General features: G+C 48.1%; 1 protein-coding gene and 1 long non-coding RNA gene across 6 annotated transcripts in view; one reads left to right on the forward strand and one right to left on the reverse strand.

Annotated features, from left to right (window-relative positions):
• Window positions 1-8,957, forward strand: part of MTCL1 (microtubule crosslinking factor 1) — a 113,508-nt gene extending 104,551 nt beyond the window's left edge. For 3 of the 5 annotated variants that reach the window (XM_059881044.1, XM_024984415.2, XM_005224298.5), the window contains 3 exons: window positions 529-560; window positions 1,682-3,158; window positions 7,814-8,957. In XM_059881044.1, coding sequence (XP_059737027.1) covers window positions 529-560; window positions 1,682-3,158; window positions 7,814-8,008 — 1,704 coding nt within the window. In that variant the 3' untranslated portion in view covers window positions 8,009-8,957. Of the gene's footprint in view, window positions 1-528; window positions 561-1,681; window positions 3,159-5,522; window positions 5,575-7,813 lie in introns of all 5 variants that reach the window. The other 2 variants (XM_059881043.1, XM_010818953.4) reach the window with 1 other exon arrangement.
• LOC107131785 (uncharacterized) lies at window positions 6,548-23,145 on the reverse strand. The gene is made up of 2 exons (XR_003032366.2): window positions 22,819-23,145; window positions 6,548-7,080 (listed from the first exon to the last, which is right to left on the reverse strand). It is a non-coding gene; the product is annotated as an uncharacterized lncRNA (long non-coding RNA).
• Window positions 23,146-23,274: the final 129 nt, after the last annotated feature.

The raw sequence follows: 23,274 nt of genomic DNA on the forward strand, positions 1-23,274 counted from the left end.
ATAGTGGTTCAGTTCTTCCAGGTTATATACTCCATTTACAGTTACTATAAAACACTGGCAGCACTCCCTGTGCCACACAGCATATCCTGTAGCTTCTTTATTTTCTATGTCGTGTCTGTGCCTTTCACCCTGACTTCTCTACCAGGCTGAGGCCAGGGGACGTCTACCCCGACTTACCCTCCTCCCAACCCTTACTCCTCCTCTCACTTGCACACGCTCGCTCTCTCACACATTGTCACTGAAGCAGCTTTGAGGCTCTCACACACAGCACTGCCTTCTGAGAAACACAGAAGAGCCGCCTTGGGACAAAGCTTACAGCCAGTTTTTCTCACTCACGTAGCCCCTCCCTCATCGCCCCTGGATGCTGGTGTCATTACTGACCTTCCAAGGGCTGAGGGGCAGAGGCACTCCTGGCCCAAACTTGGCTTCCACGTACGTTTTAAATGTTTTCCTAAGAGCAAAGCAGACCCTTAGCAGCCCCAAATCTGCCAGTACTGACTGATTCTGGTGAACTTATTTTCTTTATAGGAAGAAGAAAATCACAAGGGAAATCTTCAAAGGTAAGTAAAGTTGATGAAATGACAGTAGACTACCGCAGGAAAGACCTCCTGGTCTTAAAAGTCTATCTGTAGTCAGCAGTGCACTGTGACGCTTCAAAAATGACTTAGAGTAAAACTTCTGGAGAAGCAGTTGCTTTAGTACACAGTATTTAGATCGTTAACAACAAAAAGGCCAGTGCTGTGTTCATGTGTGTTAGTGTCGTGGCAAGAGCTGTGTATGTAAGGGGATAACTGTGTTAAACGGTTTTTGAAAAGTTCATGGAAACCCCTCTCTCCTGATTTAAAGGCTGGAAAAAACTCCCTCTTGATATGCTATGAGACATTTTAGACTGACCGTTTAAAAGCTCTCCTAGGATGACTTATTACAGTATTACCAAGAGTAATCCTTGAAGTAAATATAAAGTAGCTGGTGTTTGTAATCATTTTCTAGTAACCCACATATGTAATGGTGGGGCATGTCTGAAAAGGCCCATATAAACAAATTTGTTTAAATGGAGCAGAAGGCAAGGGGAGGAGTGAGCCCGGAGGGGACTTCTCTTTGAAACGGTGTTGATATCGTGCACCAGCCTGCTCACACCGTCCACTGCCCTTGGGAGACTGGTAGTGCTTGAGCTGAGAGAGATGAGGCGAGCGGGTAGAGGAGACGTCAGATGACAGTTACTTTGTGGTGGCCTCTCCTCCTCCCCACCACGCCTGTATCTGGGTTGGACTGTGGTGCAGTCACGTCTGCTCTAAGGCGAGAACTCAGGAAACTCCCGCAGATTTGGCATCAAGGGTGCCTGTCAGTAGACGGAGAGGCCAGGCCACAGCCAGGCTTCCCGTCTGCCTGTGGACCCACTGTAGGCTGAAAACAAAACAGTGCGAAGTAGACCTGGAACTTAACTCTAACTACCATGGAGCACCACGTCCACCCCCAGTTTTGAAAGTCAGCCGTAGTAAATTCTGACCAGTGCAAGGCTCCTGCATCAATTCCACGGCCATAAAAACCCAAAGGGTCAGCCCAAGCGGAGACTGTTGGCACAGTGCACAGGGGCAGGCCATGGGCTGCGCTGGGTTGGGGGTATTGGGGCCATGGCTCCCTAGCTGGTGACGGCTCACACCGCTCCTCTCCCCTTCCCCAGGGCCGTGTCTGTGTCGTCCATGTCTGAGTTCCAGCGCTTGATGGATGGCTCTCCCTTCCTGCCGGAGAAGGGCCTGCCCCCCACATGTAGCAAGGAGGACGTCACCCCACCCCTGTCCCCTGATGACCTCAAGTACATCGAGGAGTTCAACAGCAAGAGCTGGGACGACAGGCCTCCAGACCCCTGGGCGGACAGGACCGAGGTGGGGCGGACGCGGCCCGAGGCCAGCACTGAACCTTTCTCTGACGCCGCCTGGTACCTCACCACAAGCATCACCCTGACCACGGACACCGTGACCAACCCCGAACACTGCCAGAAGCAGCCCCCGCGGAACCTTGTCTGTGCTGAGCAGGCTGGGGGGAGGGGGCTGCACAGCCCACCCGCCATCCGGAGGCTGGAGGGCATCATGGCGGGGGTCGGCGAGAGCAGGGTCCGAGGGGGCCCCGGGGATGCCAAGGGGAGCCCTTCTGAACATGTGCTCAGCAGGTGGCCCTGTGCCCCCTCCAGGCACCCCCGAGACTACACGGAGGTGGGGCTCCGGCCCCTCGATAGCACCCTCAGCTTCTCCTCCCCATTGCACAGCCTGGAAATGCCCAGAAACCTGAGTGATGATATGAAGGAGGTAGCCTTCTCGGTCAGGAGCGCCATCTGCTCCAGCCCCGTTGAGCCTCTGGTCAAGGACATGGCCTGCCAGACCAATGGGTCCCGGACAACAGGAACACAGACAGTCCAGACCATCAGTGTTGGCCTACAGACGGAAGCCCTGCGGGGCAGCCCACACAAGTGTCTCACACCCAAGGCGGGAGGTGGTGCCACACCCGCGTCCTCTCCCTCCCGTGGCCTCAGGAACAGGCAGGTGGCCCCCGCCATTGAGAAGGTGCAAGCTAAGTTTGAACGCACATGCTGCTCCCCCAAGTACGGGTCTCCCAAGCTGCAGCGGAAGCCCCTTCCCAGAGTGGACCAGTCAAGTAGCAGGGCCTCCCCGGGGGTGGCCCAGAAGGGGTGTGGCGAGTCAGCCTGGGCCCGCTCCACCACCACACGCGAGAGCCCCGTGCACACCGCCATGAACGATGGCCTCTCCAGCCTCTTCAGCATCATCGACCACAGCCCGGTGGTGCAGGACCCCTTCCAGAAGGGGGTGCGGACTGCGAGTCGGTCTCGCTCGGCCGAGCCCCGGCCAGAGCTGGGTCCAGGCCAGGACACCAGCCCCAGCTCTCGGGGCCGCTCACCCAGCCCCATTGGGGGTGGCTCAGAGACATGCAGGGAGGAGGGGGGAGAGGGCACGCCCCTGAGGCAGGACTTATCTGCTCCCCCTGGCTACACACTCACCGAGAACGTGGCCCGGATCCTCCACAGAAAGCTGTTGGAACATGCCTTAAAGGAGGAGCGGAGGCAGGCTGCCCACAGCCCCACAAATAGCAGCAGCGACAACCACATGGGAGAAGCGGTGGTCAAGGCCGAACCAGGGTCCATCGAGGTAATGGAGGTTGAGTCTTCCCCCGACCATGCCCCCACCACTGGTCTTTCTCAAAGTGGGCAAGGAGGACCCTGGGGCTGTGTACCGGATTACCTGAGTTCAGGAGGGTGTTGGGAGGACAGAATAAGCAGGAACACAAGCCCCGAGCTGCTGCTTAGAAACTCATCTTACCACCTTCAGTGATCCTCTGAAGACAAGGAGATGGTGGTCTTTAAGTAGCTCTGGGACTGACTCAGGTCCTATGCTCTGGCTCAGTGATCCATGGTTGTCTATTCAGTGCTGACTTAAGTGCAGAGAGCATCCTTACATCTCACAGATCCCCTTACCCTCTCTGTGTGCAAGAGTTCTCTGAGCAGTAAAACCAGGTGAGACGAATGGATAAAGTCAACAGCGTGCCTTCATACAACTAGATTACTGTCGTCATCCCCCTTATACCTCACCTATTGTTATCATGCTACCTATGACCACACATTAAATATTATCACACATTACTATTACATTATCATTATTATATGCCCCTTAAAGTTATTCACAATTCCACATGTGGTATAATTGGACCACACCACTTAAAAATCAATTCCTGTTTCTGCGGCAGGAATGAGCAAAATAAACAGTCAGATGATAATGCCAGGCATGAAAATAGTGGGGCTGGAGGACAGTTCCAGCTCTTGGTCAGACCGTTGTGTTATAGACCTGGGGAAGGCCTGACCCACTAGGAAGCCAGATGCAAAACCTCCCCAACGGTGGAGTCCAGACACCTGGGGGCACTCTCCAGGCCAGGCAGTCAGCCGATGGCAAAGGTGAGACACAGAGACACCCTCTGGCTCCCTAGCTGCTCCCTCCCGAGGCCCTGCAGCTGCACAGGTGAGGAGAGGAAAGCTCAGGAGGGGAAGAGGTGTATTTCTCTGTGTCACCTGAGGCCCCTGCCATCCACACATCCCACAGAGGGATAAGTAATGTGTGGCTTCCCAGTGTAATTCAAAATACAAAGTTAAATCTGAAGTAGATAAAACCATGAGAAATTGCCAGTGACCTTCAGAAACGGCAATGCTATGTGGTTCAACCTAATATTGATCATCTGTGGCCTACGCCTGTCAAAGGTACGTGTCTTTGTGGGAAAGCTGTTTGTGTGCTCTGAGGAGGAGGCTGCCTGTTCTCAGGTGACAGATGGTGCCTTCTGTCACCCCACCCGCCCCTTGGGGCGGGGGGGGGGGGTTAAACCACCCTCAGGTAAGTGGTTTGCTGCTGCAGGGGATCTAGCAGGGAGAGTGCCCATCTCCTGGGACTGAGATCTTGGTCCCAGAGCATTACTCGGTTTGGCTGCAGTGTTCATTTGTATTAGAGACAAAATAGGTTTTGTTTTGGAGGCTAAAAATGCTGAGTCACAAATGAATGTGAGACTATAAAGGAAATGGCTCAATAATGGGATCATACCACTCAGACACAAAGATGGCTTTACCCGCACAAAGCCATGCCCCACTCTTTGGTCCTCCATAAAGTCTGTTTGCTACCAGAAAAGGTGACGGCTGATTTAAAGGGGGCCCAGGGCCAGTGTCAGGGGTTCAGACTGGCATGGAGCTCCCTGGGCAGTATTGAGATATCATGGTCTTCTTCCTTTCACTGTGGAAAATAGCTTATTCTAGATTTCAGGGGATGATTCCTCACCTGAGCTATCTTACTAAATGAGTCTCTCTCTAGATGGTGTGACAGTTCTGGGTTTTCATTCCAAACTCCGCAGAACAAGTTCTGTTCCACCCTGCTCTCTGAGCCCATGGGGCATCTTCCCTGAGTGCTCATGGCAACCCCAAGACACGGTGCTGGAGGACCCCTGGCCAGGCATGGGCACCGCAGTAAAGTCCCCTCTCTCACGCTCACCCCACAAGCTACTTGCTCCTTTGTTTCTCTTGGAGTCGTAGCACGATGCAGAGAGAGGCTATGAACAGGAGGGCTAAGGTAGAGAGAGAGGAGAATCTGGACATGTCTCAGTTGAAAATCTGAAGGGAAAGTTTTAGTCTGGGCCTCAGTCATTTGGTCATTGTGACTAAGACAGTCCCGCTGTTTAATGGGCTCTGTTTCAAAACCTGCAGTTGTGGGGCACTGGAAACACTCTGTGCCACGGGGCAGCTCAGGAAGAACAGGAGGACAGGCAGCACAAGAGAGAGGCTGCTGTCGTGAGGCCCCTCCTGCGTGGCTGGGCACAGACCGGCCTACGCACCCACTTCTGCTGAGCCTCACTTCTCAGGATGGCTATCCCTGGAGCTGCCACCTGGGCCTGTTGACTTTAAACCTTTACTGTTGTTCTTCTTGTAAAGTACTTTCCAACCTACTTGCTTTTCTTTTCTTTTGTCTGTCTCTTCTGTCCAGAACCAAACTGTCTTACTAACTGCCCCCTGGGGACTCTAGCCCGCCTCACTCCGTAAGTGCTTTCTTCCTTCTTTCCACTGTCTGCAGAGCTTGTTGTGTAGCTCAGGGCTGGCCCAGCATCCATCTGAAGGGACAGATGGCCAGCCTGGACAGGCCCACATGCCCCCACACACACCGCTGGGTGCTGAATGCTCTGTGCAGAGACCCCTCTGCTGTGCGGTAAAGGCACACTGGCCTGCGAGGGGACTGACGAGCCTGCAGGGTCTGAGCAGAGCACGGTCTGTGCCTGCTCACCGACAACTGGCACTGTGGTGGCAGTGTGCACTGCCACGTGCTGTGCAGGAAGCTGTCCTCTGTTTTCAACAACCACACTAGAGGGAAGAAATACAAATGTATCTTGACCTTCCAGGGGTCACCACAGCTGACCAAGTGCTCAATAACTTTGTCAACAAAATAGTCATTCCTGCCCCAAAACTGTAGAACCACCTTCAGAGCCCCGGTCGAGGAGCATGAGAAAACACCAGCCTTGTTTCCAATCGAGGATGGTCACCTCCCCTTATCTGCTGGCCTTAAACACACGTGGCTCTCAAAGACCAAGCATGTGGCCCACGAAACATGATGGAGTGGCTACAGCGGCCCTTTCTAGAAGAGGTGCTCCAAGGACGAGAGCCCCACTACTGCCTGTCTTCCCATTATTGTTGGCACTGGCCAGGTGTGTTGAATTCTTACCTTTTTAACTTATTCCACTGCAGGGGCTTCTCAGGAAAAGAGAGCATCCGCTGCTCACAAGTGCTGGTGTGACATGAAGGAGAACTTGGTCTCCTTAACTCATGGTCACACAGCCTTTCTTTCCGTAGGAATGCACAAATGCGAGAGAAGAGGTAGCACAAACAGACCCCTGTCACTCAGCATCAGCTAGGTAGAAATGGGCCACAGTGCTGTCCAAAAACGTACTCCAGCAATCTACCCCCACCACACACACCTCGAGACACCAAAAGACCCTGAGCAGTAGCAGACTTCTCAGCCGCCGTCCCACGTACGCTTTTATTTCTGCTGTTTTGGTGCTGACGTGCTTTCATAGGCAAGGTATCGCTGGTTGCCATGGTTTCCATTAGTATAAGAGCTCTGCTGCTGGGGCTCGTAAAAAGTTGCAGTCATGTAAAAAGCCACCAGAACTAGCAATGTTAGCATCATCGTGTGTCAGTGCTTCTTTTCTGCTGGCCCCAGGCAGCAGCCACTCCCCACCCTCCTGTGCTCTGCCCGACACCTTCTCCCTCCCTGTCTCTTCCTCACTCTGCTGGCTACATGCTCCTTGTCTGGTCTCTGCTGTGCTCATCACATCTCTTCACATCCCTCCACTTACTTCTGGAGTGGCTCTGAGGGTCCTTGTTCCATGTTCTTCACAACAGTGGTCTCCCTCCTCAGCCTCCTGTTGTGTGGGTGTCTGTAGACAGAACTCGTTTCCTCCTGCCACAGTTGCCCCACCTTTGTGCCCGCAGATCCTGAGTCTGGGTGTCCTTTGTCCTGGCTGCAGAGTAAGGACGAGTGGCTCAACAGTCTGTAAAACCAAAAAAGGAGCAGTGGCCTTGAGAGGACATACTATAGGTGACCAGCCCCAGGGTTCTTCAAAGGTGCAGGAGCCCGGAGCACAGTAGCACGAATGCACTCGGGCTCCCCTGTTTTGACGCTGCTGCCAGTAAGAGTCATTAGATAAAACTGCCTCCATCAAAGTTTCTGCCTGCAGTGTTACATCACTGTTGTGGGGGCCTCACCCAGTGCCGGTCCACCTGGAACAAGCAGCAGCAGAGCTGATTTGAAGGTGAGCCCTGCTGCTAATGCAGCCAGATGGCATCCTGGGGCCTTCTGCGGGTGCCCACAGACCAAGGCGCAGGGAGGCTGACCTCCCAGGACTGGCCGCGGCAACTGACTAGATGCTTCAGAAGGCTGAAACGATGTGCACGGCCAGGCGAGAACAGGCCCACGGGGTCATGCAGACCACTCGCCCCTCTGACTCCCCTTTCCATTTGCTGCAGCCCAATTCCAAAGCCACTTACACCCATCTCATGCCACATTTTCATCACAATTTGCTATCTTCCCATGACTGCTGGCAATGGTCATTCGTGTTGAATTCGTAGTCTTTTTTTAACACATTCTCCGTGAGCAATGTGTGTATTAGCATTCAGACCTGCTGGGCTGTTGCACTTGTCTTAGAGAAGTCTGTGTGGGGGGTGTGCCCTCCTGGAGGACCTGTCCCTCTCGTAACGCTGTCTTTCTCTTCCTCCGCTCTGAAGGAACTACCTTGTTCTGCACTTGCTCCATCCCTAGAGCCTTGCTTCTCCAGGCCCGAGAGACCAGCAAACCGTCGCCCTCCGTCCCGCTGGGCCCCACACCCCGCCACTGCCTCACCAGCTCCATCACCCGGAGAACCCACCTCCTTGGAGGAGCTCGGTGATGAGGAGCCACCTGGGGAGAAGCCGCACGTGTGATGCAGGTTGGCATGGATTATCCGGAATAATTCACTGTAATTTGCATAATCACACCTTCGTCATCAACAGAACTCTGCCCCAAAAGGAGAGATCTGATTTTCCCAAGGTCAAAGAATGTTTTTTTAAAAAAACAAAAACAAAAACACAGCTGCTGAATGTTCAACCTGTGAACCTGAGATGTTTCTAGAATGAAACAGTAAATGTGCCTGTAAGAACTTAATTTTTTTCATAGCTCAGAAAACTATTTTTGTCTCCATCTTTTTTACACAAAGTATATTAAACAGTAAATATGATATAAATAAATTAAAAATGAAAGTTTTAAAAATGTACATTATAAGACATTCTGAACACCCTCACACGCAATACTGACTGCCTGTTAAATCTGCACTGTTAACATTTTGCTTTGGTTTATTTCCACGTTGAATTAGTGTGTTTTAAGTTAATTTTATTTTGTCAGCGTTCTTGTTTCTTAAGAATTTTTGAAATGCTTCAGCCTGTCGAATTCAGTGAACTTTTCATAATGAAAAAACCATGAAGCCCGTAGACAAGGCATCTCCTCTGTCCTAGAGGGGAGAGACGGCAGCGTCCTGGAAAGGCACAGAGGCCACAGCTGGGCTGCAAGTCCACCTGCTCCTCCTGCCCTGCACGTCTCTGGGTGCATGTCCATACCCCTGCTGTGGTCTCACCCACCTCCGTGAGTCCTCTCCCGCCATGACGTTGTGTGACCCCCTCGTACTGTACTGTTGGTGTTGTCTTCTTGCATTGACGATACAACAGCATTTAAAAATTACTGTTAGAAGACTAACTGGCAATACACAGTGTTTACTCCAAATTTTCTTGTTTAAGGAAAAATACCACAAAAAGTCACGAGCATACCAAATGGAAAGAGAGGGTGGTACCTCAGCATCTGTATGAGGTGATGATGAAGAAATAAAGTGTTTATAAAACAGCACCTGTCCCAAGCTCTTGTCTCAAGCACCCTCCACCTTAGTTCCTAATGGCTGGAGAGAGGACGCAGGGGGAAGGCGAGTCAAACAGCCACTCACGTATCTGACTGGGATGCACTGTGAGTGCACAACAGCCTTTGCAGCCTCTCCGCAACAGTATGTTAGGATTAGAAGGTGACTTCATTTTTGCTAAAAACACCAAAATGGATGGATGAGGGGGTGTGAGGAAACAGGTTACCCACAGTCAGGACGTGCCTACCCACTCCCCTCCCTGGAAGGTGGGAGAGGCCATTTCTACCCTGGACTGAGGTGCGACTGAACTGTCAGAATGACAGACCAGGAGTTTATGAAGTGGTGCTGGTGAAGACAGAACTGCTTCAGGCCGAAGCGTCTAGCTAAAATGTTTCAGCAGCAAATGGGCTAATGGCTTAAGCTCTTTTCCCAGCATTACCACAGTTCCATTAAAAAAAAAAAAAAAGTTGGACATTGGAGCCTGCTGTAGTAGCTGTGGAGAACAGCCTGACAGTTCCTTAGGGAGTTAACCGGTTACCATGTGACCCAGAAATCCCACCACTGGGTGCAGGCCCCGGGAGAAAGCTGGGCCTTGGACTGGGCAGGTATTTGTTCACCCATGTTCACAGCAGCTTTACTCATGGTAGCCAGAGAGTGGAAACCACCCAAGTGTCCATCAATGGTTCATCCACACACTATTCAGCCTTAGGAAGCAAGGAGATTCTGGCACCTGCTGCAGTGTGGATAAACCATGAGGACAGCATGCTGAGGGCCATACATAAACCAGTCACAAAAACAACAAATGCTGTATGATTCCATTTACAGGAAGTACCCACAGTAGTCAAATTCATAGATACACCAAGTCATGGTGAGCAGGAATTTGAGAAAGAATGAGGATAGTTAGTGTTTAACGGGTACAGAGTTTCAGTTTGGGAAGATGAAAAGTTCTGGTAATGGATGGAGCTAATGGCTGCTCAACAATATGAATGTACTTAATGCCACTGAGCTCTACGCTTAAACACCACTAAATGGTGAGTGCTGCATGTATTTTACAACATTAACAATTTTTAATGCAAAAGATAAATACTTAACCCCAGAGACACTGCAAGTTGACAAATTTCTTTCCCGGTCAGCCTCTGCCCACCATGAGTGATGGGAGGCGCATTAACACTTCCACTTGCAAGCAAGCAGGCAAGCTGCTGGTGCTCATAACTGGGAAAGTGCCAGCATCCAGCGCAATTACAATCCGGGACACACACACATCAAAGCTGCCCTGTGCAGCTTTGTTCTCAGACAGGATCCTAAGAGTTGGCAGCCCTGGCCCCCAGAGGCTCTCACTAGTTCAGCAACTCCGAGAGAAAGACGATCTCTTAGCAGCTGCACCAACAGAAGCCCCAGGACTGAAGACTCTCGTGGGTCTGCTCTCATTTACACGTCGCACCCTGAGATTGTCACTACCAGACTGGTCCAGTAAAGGAAAACCACCAGGGCAGTGAGAATAGAGAAAGGGTGACTGGAAGGCGGCGAAGCCTGGACGTGATGGTGGGGGGCCCCTGGAATCACAAGGAGAGGTTCTGGTCACCACAGAACTGCTCTCTGCCTGGAGATGAGTCCTAGACACAGAAACAAAATATAGAGATAGTACAGTGTAAATCCTAAGTTAAGCGGGGCTTGAGCTGGACTTGAGAGGAAGAGCAGGATTAACTGGGAAGGCAGGAGAGACTGTCAGGGGTGGGGAAGAGGAGTAGAGGTGTGGGGAGGGGCAGATGAAGACCTGGCACCCGGGCAGTGGTGTGGTCACTGCTGGAGGAGAGCCTGCAGGGACGTAGCCATGTCAGCGGCACCAGTGCCTCAAAAGTGGTTTGGAGCCCCTCTGACCATCTAGTTCTCTAAGGGTCGGGCATATGTATTCTTGAATCCATCTACTGTGGAACCTCTCCAACTTTTGCACGGGCAGGACAAGAGGATGAAATTAGTTTCTACACTCCCGTCCAAATGGAGTGAGGCACGAAGTGGGTAAAGCGCAGCTGCTTGTCTGTTCTCGTCCCCACCCGCTGTCCCTCATGTGCAATTTGCTCTTATGTCCTAAACAAAGAGGCAGAAGCAGATTCCTCCAAGCCAGCTCAGAGTCCTCACACCCACTGGGTGTGCCCTGCCCAGTCCTTGCTACATTAAGGTTTTCAGGATTACGTGTCTTTTAAAAATATATATCTGTGCGAATCATTATTCTAATTCCCTTTAGCACATCTGTGTCTCACTCACTTTACTGAGCTTGTCAGAGTTATGCACATTTATTCTGTCCAGAAACAGCTGAGAAGTGCAACTATCATTTTCTATTTTCTAATTCATTGACTTTTTTTAAGTTGTGGATTTTAACTGTGTTTCAAAAACCATTTTAAAGTATACGATCCCGTGGGATTTGGAACATTCAGTGTTGTACAGTCATCACCACTGTGTAATCCCACAACATTTTCATCACCCTACAAGGACATACACATTAAGCAGTCCCTCCCCACAGGGCCTGGCACCCGCAGATCTGTTTTCTGTCTCTGTGGTTTTGCCAATTCAAGACATTTCATGTAAATGAAATTGCAGTGTGAACATGTCTGGCCTCTTTCACCTAGCCTGTTATCATGGTTCACCCACACCACAGCCTGTCAGTACTTTCAGAATATTCCACTATATAGATTACTACATTTTATCTGTTCATTTTTAAAACAAAAGAAAATGCTTTGTTTACCTTAAATAGCCTTCATGATTCCCCAAAAGGAAGCAAGTCACAATGAATAATCGGACACTCAGTCCAGTTGCTCAGTCGTGTCCAACTCTTTGGGGCCTCGTGGACTGCACACCAGGCTTCCCTATCCACTCAGTCAATTCGCAAATTTGAGGCACTGCAGTGTCTTTACAAACACAGTCATTTCCTGGGGCCACCAGTACGTGTTATGCTTTGTCTGCCTTTAGTCCTCTCAGCACCATTCTTTGAGGCGGCACTGGAAACAAGTATAGCAGGAACTCAGGCTGAGTCATAAGCAAGTTGCCCATCTAAGTGAATCTGATGACATCAGTCTTTAGTAAACTCTGGGCTACTCCACTCAGACTAGAGAAAGCTGGATTTGAATCCTGGTTTGAACACAAAGGACTGCAATCTTAAAGGGCCATCTCTTGAAAACTCATTTGAGTGACAATAATACGTAATTCCCAGGGCATGTAAGGATTAAGGTTTACTGTGTACCTACTATGTGCAAGATCCTGTACTAAGATCTGCCAACAGCAACTTTCAACCAGGACCAAACAAAACAAAAAGAGGCTCCCTGCTCTCTCAGAGCTTATGTCATGTGATGAGAGACCAGAGTAAACAGGTGTGAGTGTGATGGAGAACAGTGAGCTAAAAGGCTTTCCTGGGAGAGACCCCATGAACTGAGGTCTGGGCAAGAAGCAGCTGTCGGGCATGCAGAGGAGGTAGCTGGTGAAAAGTGGTGATGAAGAGCTGAGCCTGTGTGTCCCTGGAAGTGAAGGATGGGTACTGTGACCTGAGGGGGGCGGGGGAGGCCTCACAGTACACAGGGAAGAGGGAATTTTACAGTAGGTCAGGGGGCAATCCATGGAACGATATTAAGCAAGGAAGAAAAGAACTTTCTAGAACACTACTGTGATGTGAGGATAAGGTCGGGCCAGAATGAAGGCTTCCTGACAAATGGCTGCTGCGCTGACCCAGAGCAGCCTTGCTGATAGCTCCAGGGTTTCTGTTGCTGCTGTTATTATTAGCATCAAGCCACCAGGCTGGCCACAGGCCGCTCATCGAGAGCTGGGCTGTAGGACCTGCTGCTGAGGCTCCCACAGGGCCTACCGCCACACTCCAGGATCTACCGCAGCTGTTCAGATAAAAACCAAGCCAGGCCCTCACTGGCTCTGCGGCTGCCTCTCAGGCTGGGCCAGCAGCCCTGTGAGTGGCCTTGGATCAAGAACAGGCTTCTCTCTTAACCCCCCACACTTCGGGCACAAAAATCACACAAGATTCCCATTCCTGTTCTGTTTCAAAGGTCTGCTTCTTCTCCAAAAAGAACCTGGCACTTCTAAGCTATAGTCAGTTATCTGCCATTTAGCAAGAATGGGTTCCTAGTCTTTAAAGGTGTCTTTATAAGGGGACCACAGAGGACTCTGGGTATTTGGATAGTGTGGGAGGGTTGGGGAGGCACCCAGTTATAAGCACTGCACAACATAAAAGTTGGATAGGAACAAAAAGATAGCCAACTTTGTTTATTCTAGGCTCAGTTCTGTCCAGTACACCGAATGAACCCAGTCTATTTCAAAGACAGACGCTTCTGTAACTTCCTAGTGAGCTAATAAACTTCAACAGGGCACCAGGAATCCAAACTTCACGATCCCCACAGTAATCCTGGAACAAATTCACCACTCATTATTCAACTCCAGTCTTCCCCATACAGGTGATTTTAACTGATTAAAATACAAAGTGCTGAAGATAGTATGATGAAGTGGATGCATCTGAAAATAGATGGTGGAATTATAAATTCTGAGTTCCAAATTTCTGGAGAATGACTAAGCAATAAGCAATTATACATAAAACTGTTTATAAGCAATAAGCAATTATACATAAAACCATTTGTACTTATTGAGTCACTTCACTTAGGGGAATTTACCCCAAATTATTCCAGTGACATCAGTGTAATTTGTACAATAGATTCACAACAGCACAAATTATACACAAAAATTTGGAAACAGGCCAAACAAGTTATGGTCCGTCCACAGGTTTGAACACTGTGCTCCTTCACCTATAAAACATTCCTAGTGACCAGAGGCTGGATGGACCTGTGGGGACTCAAACATAGTCATGTACCTGCTCCCACGAGGCTTATCCCCTGGTCAATAGTGTCCAACTACCTCAGCTCAAACCCTGCTTCACCACTGTCTACCCAAACACCCTTGGGAAAATTACCTGTGCCCCCCAAGTCTGAGTTTTCTGCTCTGCAATGTAAACAATGATCACCTTATAGGTACGGTATGAGGTCTGGACAGCTAATACTTGTCAAGCACTTAGACTAGATTTGTGAAGTAAAATGATTCTATAAATGTCACATCATAAAACAATATAATATGTGCTGTAATAGTACATTTAAGTATAGAGTGAGCACAGACATGGGACTGATTCTGCCCAGGGCTGGGGCGGAGGGTGTGCGGTGGGGGCGGGTGGGGTGTGGAGAGGAAGGTCTAGGAAGACCTCATGCTGACCTGTTTGGGAAAAGTCTTGAAGGAAACAATGAGGAACCAGACTGAGAAAGAGAACTTGCAGAAGGACTGCCTAGGTTGTACATGTAATACTCCTTTCAAGTTTCTGAAGAGAGGTTCCAATTTATTTTCAATTACTTTTGTATCCTGAACTGGTATTTTCACTGAATGTGACACCATGCTACGCTTTATTGGAGAGAAAAGCAAAGGGTTAAAAAGTAGCTCATCCATCCTGACCCCCAGGACCCTGCTATCCACCTCAACACAGTAATGCCATAGTAAGGGCTGTCCTAGCCAAAAAGCAAGTTACCCCTCCTGAGGCACCTATCCACTATGGCATTTCACAGGAAGAGCCACTCTGATCCACTAAAAGACTCTCACTGCTGAAGTGTTAACGTGACACCAGGAGCCACGGTGGCACTGTCTTCTTGTGGCTCATGCCCATCTATGAGCTAGAATCCAGACAGGCGCCAGCATTCTCACGGCAGTGCCAGTAAAAATGAGATACATATGAATTTTGCTGTGTAGTCACTAGAACTGTTCATGATTAGTCCACCTACTTCTGAGCACATTATAAAAATCACCCCCATTTTCCCTTGAAGTTAGGCGTGGCTTTTTGCCAATGAATGATGAACCAGAGTCACATATATCACTTTCTGCTGGCAGTTTTAAGAGCTAATACACCACTTACTATGTTGCTTTTCTGCCTCAGCAGTTGGGAGACCACTGACGCTTCATCTGGGCCTCTGAGTGGTGCCATACACAGACCCACTGCAGCATGAGGAACAAATAAGTCCTTGTGCAGTAACACCATTGAGACTTGGGAACTGTTCATTAAGGCAGCACAACTTAGCCCATCCTGACTGGAGTAACTGTCAAAAAATGGGAATGCATAGGTAAGTAATATGAAAAACCAAAAACTACATGATCATCTCAATGGGCACAGAAAGAGCATTTGATAAAATTCAACATCCATTTTTTATAAAAACTTTCACCAAACTGTGTATAGAGGGAACATAACATAATAAAATAAACCCACAGCCAACATACATAATACTCAACAATGAAAAGCTGAAGGCTGCCCCACTGAATTCCAGAACACAGCAAGGATGCCGACTCTCACCACTCCCCTTCAACATAGTACTGGAGGTCCTAGACACAACAATCAGGCAAGAAAAAGAAATAGAAGGTATCCAAGTCAGAAGGGAAGGGGTAAAGCTGCCATTATGTACAGAAGACATGGTGTCTATACAGAAGATTCCACACAAAAACCATTAAAACTGATCAACAAAGTCAGCAAGGTAGCAGGACACAAGATCAACACACAAAACCTGTTGCCTCTCTTTACAGTAACGAAATATCAGGATGAGAAAGTTTTAAAAATCCAATTTAAAATCACATCAAAAAATAGGGATAAAACTAACCAAGAAGGTGAACAATTTACATACTAAGAGCTATAGAACATTGCTAAAGGAAACTGAAGATGATTCAAAGAAATGGAAAGATATTCCATGCTTTTGGATTAGATGAATATGGTTAAAATGGCCATACTATTTTTTTTTTAAATCTACATTTTTTTAAAATGTGATCCCTATCAAATTACCCATGAAAATTTTCACAGATTAAAACAAATAATATTAAAATTTACATGGAACCATGAAGGACCCATAGTTCCCAAAGCAATCCTGAGGAAAGAGAATAAAGCCAGAGGTATAATCCTTCCAGACTTACAATACTACAAAGCTACAGTAATTAAAACTGCCTGGTACTGGCACAAAAACAGACATGGATGAACAAAACAGAACAGAAAGCCTAGAAATAAACCCACATATCTACAATCTTCAACAAAGGAGATGATAATATACAACGGAGAAAAGATAGTCTCTTCAGCAAGTGGTGTTGTGAAAGCTGGACAGCCACATGTAAATCAATAAAGTTAGAACACACCCTCACACTTAATACAAAAATAAACTCAAAATGGCTTAACGACCTAAATATATGACAAGATATCACAGAATGTAAACAAAATATTCTCAAAAAAATCACAGCAATATTTTCCTAGTTCAATCTCCCAAGGCTACAGAAATAAAAGCAAAAATCAAGTGGGACCTAATCAAACTTATAAGCTTCTGCACAGCAAAGAAAATCATACACAAAACAAAAAGACAATCTACAAACTGGGAGAAAATATTTGCAAATGATGCAACCAACAAGGGCTTAACTTCCAAAATATACAAACAACTCATACAACTCAACGACAAACAGCCCAATGAAAAAATAGAAGACCTAAATAGACATTTCTTCAAAAAGCACACACAGATGACCAATCAGCACATGAAAAGATGCTCAACATCACTAATTATTAAAGAAATGCAAATCAAAACTACAAGGTACCACCTCACATTAGTCAAGAATGACCATCATTAAAAAGTTTACAAATAACAAATGCTGGAGAGGATGCGGAGAAAAGGGAACCTTCTTACACTGCTGATGGAAACGTAAACTGCTGCAGCCACTATGGATGTTCCTCAGAAAACTAGATATGCCATATGCCATATGATCCAGCAACTCCACTCCTGGGCGTATACCTAGATAAGACTATAATTCAGGTACCCTCTATGTTCACTGCAGCACTGTTTACAACAGCTAAGACACGGAAACCACCTAAATGTCCATCGACACAGATGAATGGACAAAGAGGATGTGGCACATTTATACAACTGAATATTACTCAGCCATCAAAAAGAATCAAATAGTGCCATTTGCAGCACCAAGGATGGACCAAAAGATTATCATACTTAAGGGAAGTAAATATGAGAACGACAAATACCATGTATCACTTACATGTGGAATCTAAAGTATGACACAAATCAATGAAATAAAAACAGACTCATAGAGGACGGAGTGCAGGATGACTGAGAGTTTGGGATAAGCACATGCAAACTATTATATATATATGATGGATAAACAATAAGGCCCTACTGTATAGCACAGAGAACTATATTCAACACCCTGTGACAAACCATAATGGAAAAGAGTGTGAGAGAGAACGTGTGTGTGCATGTGTGCACATATGCATGTATGTATATGTATAACTGAGTCACGTTCCTGCACAGAAAAAATTAACACAGCACTGCAAATCAACTATGCTTCAATAAAATCTTTTATAAAAATTTAACTCTTTAAAAAAACATCTGCAAATAATAAATGCTGGAGAGGGTGTGGGATAGAACCCTCCTATACTCTTGCTGGGAATGTAAGTTGATACAGCCACTACGGAAAACAGTATGGAGGTTCCTTAAAAAACTTGAAATAGAGCTACCACATGATCCTGCAATCGTATACATATATCCCATATATATATCCCCAGGCATATATATGGAAAAGTGAAAGTGTTAGTCGCTCAGTCCAACTCTTTGTGACCCAATGGACTGTTGCCCACCAGGCTCCTCTGTCCATGAAATTCTCCAGGCAAGAATACTGGAGTGGGCCATTTTCTTCTCCAGGGGAACTTCCCCACCCAGGGATCAAACTCGGTCTCCTGCATTACAGGCAGATTCTTTATGGTCTGAGCCAAATCATAATTAGAAAAGAAACACACACCCTGTGCATAGCAGCACTATTTACAATGGCCAAGACATGCAGGCAATCTAAATGTCCACTGACAGATGAATGGATTAAAAAGATGAAGATGTGGTATATATACACAATGTAATACTACTCAGCCATAAAAAAGAATGACGTAATGCCATTTGCAGCAACATGGCTGGACCTAGAGAGAATCATACTCAGTCAGAGAAAGACAAACATCATACGGTATCAGTAATATGTAGAATCTAGATGATACAAATGAGCTTATTTACAAAACAAAACAGAGACTCAGACATAAAAAACAAACATGGTTTCCAAAGAGGAAACAGGGAGAGATGAATTAGTAGGAGTTTGGGATTAACATATACACACTATTATATATAAAATAGATAAACAACAGGACCTACTGTACAGTACAGTGAACTACACTCAATATCTTGTAATAACCTGTAATGGAAACGAATCCAAATAATTACACACACACACACACATATATATATAACTGAATGACCTTACCATCCACCAGAAACACGCTATAAATCAACTATACTTCAATAAAAAATAAGCACACATTTTAAGAAAAAAGAGATTAAATTTTCACAGCATATAAAGCTGCTCTAGGCAAAACTGAAGTCACTCAGTCGTGTCTGACTCTTCATGACCCCATGGACCGTAGCCTCCCAGGCTCCTCCGTCCATGGGATTTTCTAGGCAAGAATACTGGAGTGGGTTGCCATTTCCTTCTCCTATAAAGCTTCTACTTCATGTTAACAGAGTTTAAAGCTATGCAAAGTTATTATTTTCTTCCTGAACAGAACTTTCAGTTCCTTTACCTCAGAGGATAGACAGTATTACTGAACTGACTACAGGGATAAAGCACAAGCGAACAGCTAGAATATTCCAGTGACACTGCTTCCTGACCCCTTCCCTTTTCTTTCCAGCTACATTTGCTGGAAAAGTCCAGACGGAGTTCCTCCCCTGAGCCAGCAAACTGAGACAAAGGTGAAGAGTGGCTTCCTAGGGAATTACAAGTGCACGTTGAAAAAGACTAAAAGTGTCCTCACCAAGCCCTCATTTAATATATAATTTTAACCATGGCAATCATTTTCAGAGGGTGCTTCCCCTGAAACTTAGCACAATGGTCTCTGCCTCACAGCAGTCGCCCGGAGTAACTTAAGGCCCTTCCCAAATCAAATAAATCAGACTCCCGTGGGCATATCCTTCAGTATACTTAGATGGGTCCCCTGCGGGTCTGGGCAGCTAAGATTGGGAATTAAGAAGCTAGCAGAGCAGAAGTGCTTAACCTAGACATCCCCAAACCTTCCTGCACACTGGGATCACCCGGGGGCCTTCAGAAACCCCATCCCCACCTCCTGCCCCAGACCTCACGATGTAATTGGTCTGGGGCGAGACCTGGGCACTAGAATTTTTTAATGAATCCCCTTTGGTATTAATTCTATTCTGTAGCATTGTTCAAGAGCCCATCTTAACCACGTGTAAGAGCTCAGGGGCTGAGTCAGAGAGACGTGGGTACAACACGGTGCAGTCATGGGCATGGTCCTCACCCTGCCAGGGGCTTGGTTTTCTAATTCTGTGCAGTGGGAATCACAGCATCTACCTCACAAAGTGGCTGTGAGGACGAGCGGCGACACTGAATCAGCACACGGTCTGCCTAGAAACAGGATTGTCTCATACAGACTGACAATCTTGGAAATCAAGGTGACTGTCCTAATGTCCGGAGAAGACAATGGCACCCCACTCCAGTACTCTTGCCTGGAAAATCCCATGGACGGAGGAGCCTGGTGGGCTGCAGTCCATGGGGTTGCTAAGAGTTGGACACGACTGAGAGACTTCACTTTCACTTTTCACTGTCATGCACTGGAGAAGGAAATGGCAACCCACTCCAGTGTTCTTGCCTGGAGAATCCCAGGGACGGGGGAGCCTGGTGGCTGCCGTCTATGGGGTCGCACAGAGTCGGACACGACTGAAGTGACTTAGCAGTCCTAATGTCATAGTTAAAGGCACCAGGAAGCCAGACTCAGCCCAGGCATCCCTGAGCAGAGGGGCTGCAGGGGGGCCCACCCATACAGCCTGCCCGCAGAGCGAGTGGGGCTGAGCTGGTCCTGCTACGGACATGCTTAGGCTGTCAGGCGGACCTGGCCCGTCTCAGTCCAGCTGCTTCTGTCTTGGACCTTAAAGAGATTAAATCACGTCTTGAATGTCACCAAATTCATTTCTTTTCAAGGTTGTAGAGTAGCCTCAAGCGACCTGAGTGAGTGATCGTATCCGACTCTTTGCAACCCCATGGAATTACAGGCTCCTTTGTCCCTGGGATACTCCAGGCAAGAATACTGGAGAGGGTTGCTATTTCCCTCTCCAGGGGATCTTCCCGATGGAACACTCTTTTCTCAGGGTGTTCTCCAAATGCAGTGGTCACCTACCACTGCTTCTGCCATTCATGTGGTGTCCTTTCTGACGTTAACTGACAAGGAGGAGGAACTGAGGCATGGTGACACTGTATTTATATTTGCATGGATGGTGGAGAAGGCAGGGAAATTGCCTAAAGCACTGCCACACTTGAAGTGTAAGACCTCGGCCCAAGTGAAGAAACACAGAATCATGGATTGGAGGGGCCACGGGGCAGCCACAGATGTGACCACAGGAGTGATTTACTTAAAACATGTTTGTCACTAAGGAGGGGTCATCTGGGCACTGTCCCACCCCACAATTCCATGAGCAAGAGCTGACACCACGACTCTGGCGGAGGCAGCACCAGGCTTGGCTGGGGTGGGCTGGCAGCGGGGAGGACAGGGCGTGGAGCCCACCTCCCCTCTTGTCCATCATCTCCTCACACTTTATTCAGATATGAATAGCTGACTTCTTACTGCTAGCAAAGTGACGTGAACAGGTTCAAGGACATTCCTTAGTCCCTGAAGTTGCTTCCCTTTAGGAATTCTGGAGCAGCTACAGCCTGGCTAAGAGGCAGGATCCCCCATGGGCTATGGGCTGCACGTCCCAGGAAGGCAGAGGGATTTTTGTTGTAAAAAGCCTCTGCTCTCCAGGCCACAGTGGACCTCTCCTGTCACTTCCTCCTTGTTGGCTTAACCTCAGTCCTGAAGGAGGTCATAATCAGAGCAGACTAGTTAAAGCAGAGGTTCAGAATAAGACTGGAACATCTTCCCCCTGAGAACTGTGTCCTCAAAAGTCAAGTCCAAACTGAACTGAATTCTCAGAGCCATTAAAGATCTTGTCTAAATTTACCCTGACCCACTTAGGGGAGGAGCCAGAACAAAGCAGGCCTTTTTAAAATGACACTTGGGACACTGAACTAAAGGCACAGAGGCTCATAAAGTGGCTAGTGACCAATCTGGAAGTTCAATCCAACACTAAGTCACCACCTGGGAGACCAGATGGGCAGCAAACTGCTTCTGTGGCAGCGATGTTCACACCTGGTCAGCACCTGTGGACAGTGCCACCTGAAAGGGAGCTGTGGGCTGGACCATGATGAAGGTGTTCGATTCGTTGCCTAGCAACACCTCACAGAGGACACTCAGGAGCAGCAGCACCTTAGCTGGTGAGGATGTCCCTCTGGCATTTCAACAAAGCATACAGTAGGTTCTGAGTCACTGCTCCAGGTAGGAGATCCAAGAGATGAGGCATATGCCTTAGAGGCTGGAACCCTCTCTCTTCCTCAGTATTTAAAATGGCCTGAGCTCCCTTCCCCAGGCAAGAGCTCATTCCACACGGCCTGGGAGCAAGCAGGCCTGGTAGGTCACTGCGTGCTTGCCCAGGAAGGCTAGTTTATATTCCCAGCCTCCTCCAGTCTGCCACCGGCCGTGAAGCGATGTTCAGGGGACTTCTTCCCGGCCTCGAGGAACCTGAGTTAACACTCTACAGCTTCACAGGCACAGTGGGTGGTGAGCCTCACAAAGGCAGGGCCCTCTATGAGCTCACAGTGCACTCAATGTAAAAGTGGGAAAAAAGTGTTAATTGCCCGGTAGTGTCTGACTATGCCTCTGTCCATGGAATTCCTCTGGTAAGAATACTGGAGTGGGTTGCCATTCCCTTCTTCAGGGGATCTTCCTGACCCAGGGATGGAACCTTGGTCTCTTGCATTGCAGGCAGATTCTTTACCATCTGAACCACCCCGAGCACAGCATGGTTCACCCTGAAGAAATGCTTGTGGGAATTAGAAGAATTAGAATTAGGATTAGAAGAAGTACATTAAAATTTAAGAAATATAGCTAACCTAAAAGACCCACTGCCCAGCATAAACACTCATAACAGGAGGATAAGCATGTTGTAATGCTAGTTAGGCAGCATACAAATTCAAGGTTTCACAAAGTGCTGTTACTCACATCTTTCCTTTAATACAGTTAGGATCCGGATGCCTCCTTAGTGCCTCTTTCCCTTTGCACTCTTTTCCGGCCCTTTCTACAACTGCATCCCACACCATGAACTGCTCTCTCCTGAGCCTCTGAGGCCCAGGGTCCACCCTGCCTCCAGGTGATGCAAAAGCACACCTTGAGCTATTTTAGGGGAAGGATGGAGTAACCAGAAGAGAGAGATGTCAGAAACCTCATGTCTCCCCTCTGCCTCCAATCTGTAATCTTCCTCCACCTTGGCCCCATAATTATTGGTTGGGCCTAACACAGCTAGGAATTTTACTTAATAATAAACATGATAACAGTAATTAACCATGTCCCGGGTATCGTCTCATTTAATACAACAATCTGAGGCATCTCTCGGATGCAGCAGAGAGGTTAGGTCATTCACAAGCCGTAAGAGGGGAAACCAGCTCCTGGATCATCTGACCCAGCCCTCAGCTCCTGCACTGTTTATCCCCTGCCCCAGCTCAGTGCAGAACCCACTCCCCCAACCCTCTCAGCAGCATCTCTGAGTATCTCCAGAAACACATCACTGGTCATCTGTTTCCTATCCATGCATCATCTGGGGCCCCTGGTGAGACTCTGCAGCTGTGCATTCACTCAGCAAACACATGGTGAGGACCCACCGTACTGGCCACTCTGCTGGACTCAGGATATGAGTCACGTCAGATACGGGCTGCCCTTGGGAGGAAGAGACAGAGACACAGCAAATCTGTTCAGAACAGCATCTAGACAGGACAGGAACAGGCTGAGTGCCACAGGGCCTGGGAAGGCGTGGCCGTGGGCAGGTGGCTCAGCAGTGACATCACAAAGTGCAGAAGATCAAGCCTCTGACATCACAGAAGACTGACAGAGCCCCACAGAGGGTACACAAGGAGCTCAGACCCAGAGACCTTCCACCAGGCAGTTCCCTTGGTCCTGAACACACAAGGCCATTGCCTTGGTCCTTTTCATTCAGCCAGTCAGCAGACAGATGACCTCCCCGAGGTACAAGGCACTCTGCTAGGGGCTAGGCCTGTCACAGAAGCAGGACAAAGCCACTCCTGCCTTCACAGGGAAGACAGCTTTGTTACCAGACTCTT

Source organism: Bos taurus, chromosome 24 (genome assembly GCF_002263795.3).
Source record: "Bos taurus isolate L1 Dominette 01449 registration number 42190680 breed Hereford chromosome 24, ARS-UCD2.0, whole genome shotgun sequence".
Lineage (NCBI taxonomy): Eukaryota > Metazoa > Chordata > Mammalia > Artiodactyla > Bovidae > Bos > Bos taurus.